The sequence below is a fragment of the Dreissena polymorpha genome, chromosome 1, assembly GCF_020536995.1.
Source record: "Dreissena polymorpha isolate Duluth1 chromosome 1, UMN_Dpol_1.0, whole genome shotgun sequence".
Taxonomy (NCBI): Eukaryota; Metazoa; Mollusca; class Bivalvia; order Myida; family Dreissenidae; genus Dreissena; species Dreissena polymorpha.
In genome coordinates, this window is record NC_068355.1 from 176,824,630 (window position 1) to 176,837,147 (window position 12,518).

Genomic DNA, 12,518 nt, shown 5'->3' on the forward strand with positions numbered 1-12,518 from the left:
TGTATAAAGCAAGTCCCGTTTCCGAGATCATATACGAGAATTACTTCGATATGTTTAGTGACATATAAAATCATGATTTTGACAGACGACACGTGCTTATCTAAAGTTGGTGTTTTTGTAATACACAGGATATTGGATTATCGCTGCTTGATTGAGCAATAAAACAAAGACGCAGTCGGTGGTTTTCAGTAGGCCTTTTGTACTGACCAACATAATAATTAATAGTGCACGTGCTTATCTAACATTTAAGGATAAAACACATGGGATACTCGACACTTTGGGCTTGTTTGGGCCATAAAACGCAATCCCCGTGGCTTTTTTCAGTACCAAACGTGTCCAGAAACTAATGAGTTCGGGTAATAAAGCAAAGACATTATGATCTAAAAACTGCATGGAGTCTGAAATGAAACAAAATGCCGACAAATCAAAAGATTAACCGCCTAATGTTTCAGTATAAAATTCGATATTTTAAGGTGGGGTTCTCACTGCATTTCCTATTGCATTCGCATACGCTTGTATTACTATTTATATCCTTGTATTATTTGCACAAATTTATTCTGTTACCATGGCTGACTACTTAGATCAGCTATTTGACAGTGACTCGGATGAGTCTGAGTTATCTGGTTTCTCAGAGTTTGACTCTGATATTGAAGTCGGTGATTTGTCCGATGATGACATTATTCCCAATGCTGAGGCTGCAGATGATAATGGACAGATGACTTCAGTCCATTGAGGGTGCGTCTACACAAAATATATGACTACACAAAAATAAAAACGTAGATTTATTGCTGTGTAAATTTGAAAATGTCAAAACATTTTTTTTCATTAGTAACCGCTAGCACCACATTATACCTATAATTATAATGCCCTAAACATAAATTATCGTAATATAATGTACATGTTATAAAATAAAATATTACACATGACACGATCATATTATAAATAATATAGTAATTTATATTATAATTGTTGATAATTATAATATAATTATGTTAATAATAATATTTATTTCTTTTTTTCATTTCAGATTGATGAGTTCAACGAGCAGCCGGGAGAACGCCTGCCAGATGGATTTGATGTAGACAAAGCCATGGATTACTTTTGGCTGCTGTTCTCTCCGCAGCTGCTTCAGTCCATTGTGGGGCATACGAATGGTTACTTCGATTGGAAGATGGCACAGCCGGACTTACCAACAGACCTTAGATGGCAGGACACAACTGAAGAAGAGATGAGGGCATTCCTGGCCATCAACATCCTGATGGAAATCTACCAGCTCCCCAATGCCGAGATGTTCTGGTCGTCCAATCCCTTCATCAACAATGCTGGAATCACCAACACCATGAAATGCAACAGGTTCCAGAAGCTGGTGCAGTACTTCCATGTTGCGGACTGGTCGACTGAGCCAGGAAGAGGAGAGCCCGGATACGACAAACTCTTCAAGGTGCGACCTGTCATGGAGAGCGTCAGCCGGACATTCCAGGACATCTACACACTCAACAAGGAGGTCTCCATTGACGAGGCCATGATTGCATTTACCGGCCGCCTCAGCTTTAGACAGTATATGCCCGCCAAGCCGATCAAGAGGGGAATCAAGGTGTGGATGCGCTGCGATGCCAGGACAGCCTTCCTTGCTCGTTTTGAGGTATACCTGGGGCAACAGAATAACCAGACAGAACACGGCCTTGACGACAACGTTGTGATGAGGCTAGTGGACCACATCTACCACTTCTTCTGCTGGTTATTCTTTGACAACTTCTTCACAGTTATACCTCTCATGATGGAACTCCTGGAGAAGGGCCTCTACGCCTGCGGGACTGTCAGGGTCAACAGGAAGGGATTCCCGAGCCAGTTGAAGAAACCAGCAGAGGTACGACAGCGCGGAGACTTCAAGATCATGCAGATGGGCGACACCAACCTGACTGCCACAGTGTAGAAGGACACGCGACTTGTTCACCACTTGTTCACGTTGAGGGACCCTACCGTCATTTTACCTGCGCAGCGACGATGTGGAGTCAACGTCCTGCAGCTACAGTCGCCACACAGTGTGAACGTCTACAACATGTATATGTGTAATGTCGACCTGCATGTTCAGTACCGCGCTAAGTATGACGTTGGGAGCTGTTCCAAGAACTACTGGCGATACCTCTTCTGGTTTCTTCTGAACTGTTGCATAGTGAATGCCTTCATCATGTACAAACTGACGTCCCGCAGGAGAATCGGCTGGAAGCGGTTCACCCACCTTGATTTCCGTCTGGAACTTGTCCGGGAACTGGCTGGGGTGTTCTGCAAAAGAAAAGGTGCAGCACCGGAAGGCAGAGGGAGAGATGGCTTGGTGGAGAAGATGAACATGGGGGGCCATGTCATGTTCCGACTCTCTGACAAGACAAAGGCCTGCAAGTACCACACCTGATACCTGAAGCAGCGGAAGGAGATGAAGTTCGAGTGTGCTACTTGCGGTGTCCACCTGTGTCAGGATGGTTGCTTCGCCAGATATCACAGTCTGTGATGAGTAATTACTTTACTTGTAATGACACTTTTTAATTTCGTTTTTGGAAAAAGTGTCATGCAATCAAGTAAAAGTTATCATGGACATTGTTGCTAAGGAAAGGACATTGGTTAGGACATTGCTACTGTATTTATTGCAACTATATTTTCTGTATTCAGATTATTATATTTTTTAAACTAAGAAGTAAATAATTTATTTAATATTTAAAATTTTATAAGCCATGAATTATAAAAATTGATTTTATTTTATTTCATTTGTCATGTAGCATTATAATTAAAAAAACTTAATAGTCAATAAGTTGTAAAAACACTTCTAACTTTTGTCTACAGAAGTCTCATATGTTTGCAAACTATAATTTATTGCAACCTATAATTGTTAGCTTGTGTAAATACTGTTGTTGTGTTATGTAAATATATATGTTTATTGTTATGTAAATATTTATGTTATGTAAATATATATGTTTATTTTATTATTAAATGTGTAATATGAATATGCATTGCAATCATGTGTATTTGTAAATTCAACACTGAATAAATTCTGTTTTATCTGAAAAAGTATGTCATCTTTGTTTGTTCAAACATTTCTTATGCCTTTTTTACAATACAGACTTAAAATTTATATGGTTGGAAGGAGAATTTATTTTTCTACAATCTTTACATTTATACAAATGATGTGAAATGAAAGGAACTAAGTGAAAATTAAGTTTAAACAAGACAGGTGTAACAGTTGAGAATGTTTCCATTATTTTTCCAATAACCCTATTGAGATGGTGTAGTCAGGCTTATCAGCCTTATATGGAGTTACTGTTATCAGAACAGCATGACTGGTATTGGCCTGGAGTGGCAAATCAGATAAGGGGTCTATCAGGGAAAGGGTTAAAGTAAACTGACACTGTACATGTTCTCACTTGACAGTTTACATCGTGACGTAGTGAGGCTGGTCATTATAGTCCCACAAAACTGTGCCGCAAAGAGCTTTTAGGGTTATACGTGGGACAAGGTTTTACAAGTTCACATAAGATTTTCTGAGTCATGTTATAAGTGGTAATTGTTGATCTCATATAAATAGTATATAATATATATGTATGTATCATATGTTTATATACTGATGCAGATTTGTTTGTAATTATAGTGTCAGAAAGTGACTTTGTTAAAACTAGTTAATATACAAAATGGCAGCAAGTTCTCAGTCTTCAGTTGAGCCCAGTTTTAATGAAGTGAAGGACTATATTTGTAATGCCTGTGAAGACCAGAATATTGCTGAGACCAGTGCTGATTTCTATTGTAAACAGTGTGAGCGATTTTATTGTGGAAACTGTATTCATCTGCATGGTAAATTGTTTGCAAAACATACTTCTATTGGAAGGGTTGATATAGATAAATGGCCAGTTTCAAAAAAGGTGGTGGATTTTCTACAAACTTGTGATGTTCATAAAGAACATAAAATTGACCAATTCTGCGACCTGCACAAACAGCTGTGCTGCCCTCAGTGTGTATCTGATCAACACAGGTATGTACTCTTCAGCTGTTAAGTGATGTATACAGACAGTTAGGGCTGTCACGATACGCCGTGAGCGTTGCGCGGTATATCGTGGTATGGCAACACTGTATCGCGGTACGTACCGCGATATTTTACAGAATATGTATCTGTGAAGAAAACAGCAGAATAACAAGTTTTACAAACTTTATTAAACTCAATAATCAGAAAACACTGGTATCATAGTATGACTAGAAACTGTAAAAGAAACTGTAATAAACTTGATAGAAGTAGTCATTGTTATTGTTATTCGCGTCTTTTTCTAAAATGTCCGCCATGTTGTTTACAATAGCTGTGACTACGATCTGTGTAAATCGAACGTTTCAAGGGCATGTTTAAAATGCGGAGTCAGCAGGCCCGGTATTGAAAATCCGTAGCATTCTGATTCTTCCTCGACTTATTCAGAATCTTAAGATAACATGATTCGGAATTGCCATGCTTTCAACGATCGATATACATGTACTAAAGAAAGAAAATAAGAAATAGAATAAACATCTTTTGGATAATTATGAATTTATTTGCAAAGGAAATCTGTCCCAAATTCCAAAAAAGGTACGGACCCATACATCGCCGTATTTTAAACGTGAAAGTTAAACATCTTCCAGTGGAAGCGCTTGCTTGACCTGGATATTAACGGATTATTTATTCAGCCCTTTTGAATCGCTTCTACAGTTTTCAAAACAATATCTATATCAAAATAATTATGAAATGTATTTATATCTGTGCTAATATAATAATATATAAAAAAACGGTGCGGCAACGCCGTACCGCGGTGCTATTTTTTTTCACGACACGCACCGCGATATACCGATATACCGGTGAATCGTGACAGCCCTACAGACAGTTAGGCTTTTAAACCCATATTCATGATGATGTAAATCCAAAGAAAGAGTCTTAAATACAAAGTTCATGTTCATGTTCAAATCCACTAACGGGTCTTTAAATTAAGAATAATGATTATGCTTATATAGGGAAATATATTTAAATGTTGAAACTCATCATTTCAAACAAAAAAAAAATGCGAGAAGTATTAATAACTTAAACTTTTTTCTGTGAAAGGAGGTTTTTAATGTTCATTCGCTGTCATTATGACCTTGAAATTTCCTGTTAACCCTTTCCCTGATAGACTTCTTATCTGATCTGCCACTCCAGGCCAAATTACCAGTCCTGCTGTTCTGATAACAGTGACTCCATACACAGCTGATAAGCCTGACAACACCATCTCAATAGGGTTATTGGGAAAATAATGGAAAAAATTCTCAACTGTTACACCTGTCTTGTTTAGGCTTAATTTTCACTTAGTTCCGTGCATTTCACATCATTTGTGTCAATGAAAATATTGTAGAGAAATAAATTCTCCTTCGAACCATATAAATTTTGAGTCTGCATTCTAATTAATACCAGGATTTAACAAGTAATACAAGCGTATGCGAATGCAGCAGGAAATGCAGTGAGAACCCCACCTTAAAATATTGAATTGTATACTGAAACATTAGGCGATTAATCTTTTGATTTGTCGGCATTTTGTTTCATTTCAGACTCCATACAGTTTAGCGATCATAATCTTTGTGCTTTATTACCCAAACTCGTTAGTTTCTGGACACATGTGCTACTGAAAATAGCCATCGCGATTGCGTTTTATGGCCCAAACAAGAACACAGTGTCTAGGACCCGTATTTTGTATCCCTAAATATTAGATAAGCATGTGCACTAATGATTATTATGTTGGTTAGTACAAAAGACTTACTGGAAACCGCCGACTGCGTCTTTGTTTTATTGCTCAATCAAGCACCAAAAATTCAATATCCTGTGTATTACCCAACACAAACTTTAGATAAGCACGTGTCGTCTGTCAAAACAAGTATTGTACATGTCCGTTAACATCAAAATAATTCTCAAATATGATGTCGGAAAGGGGACTTGCTTTAAACATTTACACTTACATTTTTTTTTTCATAAGATTTGCGAAAAACAAATGAGAACCAAAACAAGCAAACACAGACAACACGAACTATAAATAATAATGACAAATTAAATGGAAAAAAAAACGGTTTATTTTTGAAAAATCGCTTTTACTTTCTCCCAATTTCCAGAAAATGACTTATACATGTTGCATGAAATCTAAATATAGATGACGTCGTTGTAAAAGAATATGAACTGTACACGGCACTGTGTGTGCAATTATATAATTAAGATACAGTACAATAATTGTTGCAATATTTAACGAACTAAAAGATGATAATGATACAGCGTCTTTGACTTTTATTTTATTTAGGGAAATGTCAAAATCATTTGCAAGATACCCCGATACTTAAATGGAAATTCAATATGAAGCTTTTACGTTGTTGTCTGCGCTACGCAGTTTTTGTTTATAAATAAATACACCCACGCCTATTTTCGCGCGCTTTTTGTCCAAACAAAGACTTGACACGAAAATATCATGGGCATATACATGTACAGTCCACTCTCGTTATATCGACATCGGATATCTCGATATTCTCGATATGTCGAAGTAAGCTCAATGTCCCATTTTTTCCCTTCTTTGTCTATATAAATAAACATCGCTTATCTCGATTTTCGCTATGTCGAATAATTCGATATGTCGATATAAAATTGTGTCCCCAGTCCCGATTTTACATGTATTTACTGTGGTTTATCTCGAAGTGCGAATAACTGTCCCAGAGTCAGCAAAAGGTGAGAAAATTTTTCTTTGATACTTCACCGTCCCGTCTCGCCCGGCTGCTCCCGATACTGTGCGGTAGGAAATTGATCCGTTAATTGCATCACTGATCACACGTGTATAATGTCGTTAGCCATTAACACTTGAGTAAGGCCTGTCACTTTAACTGTCACTTTTTAAAATCAATATTAACTGCAATTAATACACAGTCTTTTTTACAAACAACATTCCAAAATGCATTGAGTTATATTTTGGCGTATATAAACCGTTGCAAATTTACAGAATGTTGTTCAATCATTGAACTCCAAAACTCATTATCATGGCTAACTTGAAAGAATATTTCAAACTACAAAATGTACATGTACAGTTCAGTTTTCTGGAACGTGATTTACGCATGATCAGATGAAAAACTCTCGTCTTGATTGGACGTCACTTGCATCATAACTTTAAATAGCAACATTACCGGATGTTTACTCGACAGTTTAGAAAAATTATAACCGCATGTGTTCATGCAATTTTGTAATACTTAAAACTTAAAATACTTAAATACTTTTAAGCAATTAAATAGCAAAATTAATTTTGCTTCGTAAAAACGCGTATATATCAGGTAGAGGGTATTATGCCACACGGTGACGGCTTTAGTTAGACCACTGAGCATGTAGTTAGATGCTAAAAACAAGGTAAATTTTCGTCTCATTTTTTTTGAAAACGCCGAATCGGATATCTCGAACTCTCGTTATCTCGATATTTTTTCTTGGTCCCGCCGACTTCGAGATAACGAGAGTGGACTGTATTTTTTTCTGGCTACAATTTGTAACAGAACATTAACTGTACACGATGCGCGCACACCACAACGCGTGTTTGAATACCCTTGTCCTGATTGGACACCTATTTCATGAAATCTTTAAATAGAAACATATGCCGAAATTCATTTAATACGGCGGCCCATTAAATACTTTAGAAAAATGTCCGATGTTTGTGTTTATGAGTTTTCTTGAGCACTTTTGTCATCAATATCAATCAGAATTTGCATTTGAAATGGACATTGGGAATATACGGGATTATCGAGTAATGGATAGAGACGGAAAAATTCGCATGTTTGCGGTAATCGATAGAGACAATAATATACGAATCTATCAGAGAAAGGGTTAAACGCTTTACAATAGGATGACTCGTGATCATAAGAAAAAGAAAAGAGAAAAAAATTAATATGTTTACTTGTGGCTGTGCAAATTGGAAAAAAAAATCTGATTGCTCATGATATAAAAGGTATAATTTACCAAAGCAAAGAAATATACTTTATTTCTGTTATACTTACCGTAATAACCAGTAAATAATACATTAAACAATTTGTTCTTATGCTTGGACCTGACAATATGTTGCTATCTAAAGACAATTTTTTTAAACCATTCTTCAGGAAAATAAAAGAACAACATGAATTCAAAGTTAAATTGCAATTAGCTCATCGACGTTAGACCCTTGATGTTTAGAACTTGTTAACTGTTTCTTGTATATGTTTTTTTTGCTACTAGTTTTCCTTATGGTGACTATAGGTTTACCCTACCGATCTTTATGTCGCTCGATCTTCCTGTCCATCAGTCTGTTTTTCCATTGAACTAGATCATGCAATGTCTCTGAAAGTAACTGAAGATACTTGCAAAAAAATTTAGTTTTTCCCAAATAAGACCTACAATTTCCAAATTGAATGTTTCCCAAAAATAATGTTTTGTAGATCTCAACATTTTGTTCAACTTCCATCCATTTATATAAGTTCAACATTAGTGAATATAATGCTCACAACACTTTTATTATCAATTTTGAAGCATTTTTCCGCACAAATCGACAAGTTATTTTCATACGCTTTGTACCCATCTCTGTAAAGCTTTTGTTGTTTATATTTAATTAAAAAAAATCCTGTATTTCATTCTATTTATCAACAGCTAAATTATGGAAACGAAAAACTAAAAGTTACTCTGCTCAGGTATAAGAACCTTAAGGCCTTTTGTTGAACAGCAACCTTTCCAATCCTATGGATAAATAACGTATGTGGCTCAACATTTTTAATCATCAAAAAGGGCTACCACAAAAAAGTCATCGCACTATAAGACTGTTAACTACAACGGAAATTATGAAAGCTGTGTCAGTTCATACAAATTGAACTTGAAGTATTTTCATTTAAAACAGGATGACAGGATTATGCATTTCCTAAGAAGTTTTCTGGTGAAGTTTCATAAAAGGCAGGGCAAATGTCTCATCGCTCATAATCATTATACAAATGTTTTGAAACACAAACTCATAAACTTAAAGTTAATGTTTGTTATGATCGTCTAAAAGCTAAATCTTTTAGCTGAAAGTTTAGGACAGAATTTTGGAAGCTCCTTTCATCATATGTGTCATACACTAATTACAGGGCAACAGATTAGGTTAGTTTTATCGTTTTTACAATTTGTATTTGACAGAAAACGAATTGAAATTAAAAATCAATCGTACAGAAAACGATAGCGAAAATGGAAAACGAATTGAAATCGATTCTTCGTCGATTTAGTTATTCCGTTTTCTGCCGTACCGCGTTTAATTATAATTAGTTTATTGTAACCTTTAGTGCGGCTGTAATATTTTCATTTACTTCATATAGGCACCGTTTTAGGCCGGTGTAAACATAAAGTTACTTCCTCCAAAATAAGTTCGGGAAAAGGTTCTCTGTTAAACGCGGTCGGGTTTGGAAACGTTCATAAACGGCGTGCGCGCCCAATATTTTACTCTTAAGGTCCATGTATTAAATTTTGCTAAAATTACCATAATTGCTTTATTTATGACCAGCCTCGATTCATACCATGACAAAACTACACTTACCTGACATACCACAATAGACTCCGCCCATCCTTAACCGGATGCTGGCGCAAACGCCGCCGCCAACACCGAGGCTTATGTGATGACAATAGCTCATAATTGTTTTTTAAATGAGCTAAAAATGCTTTGAAACATAGGTCCCCGAATCCCCCCCCCCCGTTTTTTTTCAATTTTTTGTTATTTTTGAAAAATCATCTAATAAATGACAACCCCCCCCACACTATAACCCCCTCTCAACCCCCCTACCCCCCCCCCCCAATGTTTAGCTCGTTTTTTTTCGGATAAAACCCGAGGAATTGTCATAGCCTCCTTGTTGTCCGCCTTCCGGGCTTCATGCTAAAACCTTAACATTAGCTATTAAATTAATGTGCTTCCACCTACAACTTTGAAACTTGATATGTACATGCACCTTGATGAGTTCTATACGCCACACTGTGACCTCTAATATAAAACTTTAACTTTGCCTTTAACAGCGTAGTGCTTCCACCTACAACTTTGAAACTTCATATGCACATGCCCCTTGATGACTTCTACACGCCACACTCATTTTTGGGTAACGAGGTCAAAGGTCAGGGTCCCTGTGACCTCTTATATAAAACTTATGTTTGTTTTATGTTTTGCTGAATAAAACATACTGCATTTACCATTTAACAATACTTTGTGGTGAAAATAGTAATGCAATGTCATTGACAGGAATTTATGTGTGAATAACGACTTAGCTAAATGAAGTCCCGTACGTGAGCATACGATTATAAAGTTAAGTTATGTAATGTTTGAATTGAAATCCCGTTTCATACATCATGTTGTTTTGAAGGGTGATTATAAAGGACACAGGCTAACCCCAGCTGTGAAAGCTTGTCAGAAAAGGTTGTTTTTTTTTTAGGTCAAAGTGACCTTGACCTTTGACCTGGTGACCCAAAATGGGTGAGGCGTGTAGAACGCATCAAGGTTCATCTTCATATGAATTTTTCAAAGTTGAAGGTGGAAGCACTGTGATGTTAGAGGCAAAGTTAAAGTTTTATATTAGAGGTCTCAGTGACCTTGACCTTTGACCTAGTGACCCAAAAATGGATGTGGCGTTTAGAAGACATCAAGGTGCATGTACATATGAAGTTTCAAAGTTGTAGATGCAAACACTATGATGTTTGAAATAGTATGTTTACCGGTAAACATGAATGTTAGCAAAAATATTGTGGTCATGTTTCAGTCAATATTTTAATGATATAATTGAATTTGCAAGAATTACTAAGTGTGTTATATTTAAGTATAGGGTTCAGTGTGCCCAGTGTGTCATACAAATCAACCCAAAGCTTTGATACACATGTACAATAATATTAACTGCTTTTTGTACTAAAATTGTGCAACCTTTATCTGTATATCATATGTAAGGGCAAAGTACAAATAGTTTAATCACCCCAAATGGAAAACCAATTAATAAAGTCTGATACTATTTAAATTTTTTTACAGGTTTATTTTTGGGTTGTAGGGGAAGGGGCCTTTAGCCCTTAGGTTAGGTAAATTTCACACGCGATTGTCCACTTTTGGGTAAATTTCACGCGCAATTTTCCACTTTTAAGGAAAAATCGCGCGCGTTTTTTCCTTAATAGGGGAACATTTTTAAGGGTCTTACTTTCACTGTTAATTGGGTTGAAAAACGAAAAAGAATGTTATTTTCTTCATACATCAATAGTTGTGGTTAATTTACATGTTATTTCACAGAGGCATTTCCCTTGATCATCTTGGCTGTGACAGACTATGTCTGACTTTGTCAAAGTGATCACTTCATGACAGGGACTAACTGTGGCCGGCTGTGCCAGACTGAGTTGACCTTGACAGGGACTGGCTGTGACAGTTTCAGACCGTTCAGGAACAGACTGCTGCAGTGGACTTACTTTTGTGAAGAAAGCTGAAATAACCGCGTTATGCGCAATTTTTTGGGGCTATTTCCGGTAATTTCGCCAGTTATGCGACATTTTGCCTTTTTTGGTGACATTTCACGTTAAACGAGTTGACAGTTATCGTAAATCGTAACATTTATACAGTACAGAACGGTGTGTACGGGTTGGGAACCATAATTGGACAGGTACCAAACGGTGTTTTGTACGATTTCAGGCGAATGTGTTGTAAAATTCAATCGTTTTGAACTGTTTTATGGAGGGGAAAAGCTTCCACTTGGGGAATTTTTCGGTCCGGAAAGGGGAAAAAAGTAGCGTAGATTGCTTGTGGAAGACGCCGATATTCTGCGTCTGTTATATAAGGTAAAACAACCCTGTCTTACATTCACTTCCCCTTTATAAATGATCTCCTTGTAACACGACCTGACATGAATAAACAGGTTAACTGTTAGAACATCCACAGGACATTTTGGGTTATCGTCCTCGTAATCGTAGAAACATATTAGTTCAGATTGTTGACGTGAAATATTTATCTCAAACTAAGATAACTACAATATGGGTTTGAATTTATCAGCTTAGTTACGTATGGAAAGTCTTTGTACTGTGATTTTACAAGCTCTGATTTGATTGTGGTGTATGCGGTCAGCACATGTAAAATTAAGGGCCCGTAAATGTTTTGATAACATGATTCATATCATTCAAACCCAACAAACAAACAATTGTCAGCTCAATTGGAGCAGTTGATCATCTATTGCAGAAAAATAGTATATGATGCAAACTGATGATTGCCAAACCTTGGCTGACATTGAGAAATTCACCGCTTGGACCGACAGGCTCACATTTTCCCATAGACTGAGAAATTGCATTTGACGCAAATATTTAAGGGGTCTAGAAAATAACATATAAATAAGCCATTTTCTGGGCTCCTATAACATCTTACATGGCCTACACTGACATGATGCTACATTTATACTGAGTTCACCCTTTAAAAGACAAAATATGGCCAAACAATAAATATTTTGAGTTAAAACAAATACAGGATTTTAAATGG

At 36.5% G+C, this 12,518-nt stretch overlaps 1 protein-coding gene across 1 annotated transcript; it reads left to right on the forward strand.

Moving 5' to 3' along the window:
* The first annotated feature begins 1,105 nt into the window (after nt 1-1,105).
* Nucleotides 1,106-1,933, forward strand: LOC127864602 (piggyBac transposable element-derived protein 4-like). The gene has a single exon (XM_052404365.1). The coding sequence runs from the start codon at nt 1,172-1,174 to the stop codon at nt 1,931-1,933; it is 762 nt and encodes a 253-aa protein (XP_052260325.1). The 5' UTR covers nt 1,106-1,171.
* The last annotated feature ends 10,585 nt before the right edge of the window (nt 1,934-12,518 follow it).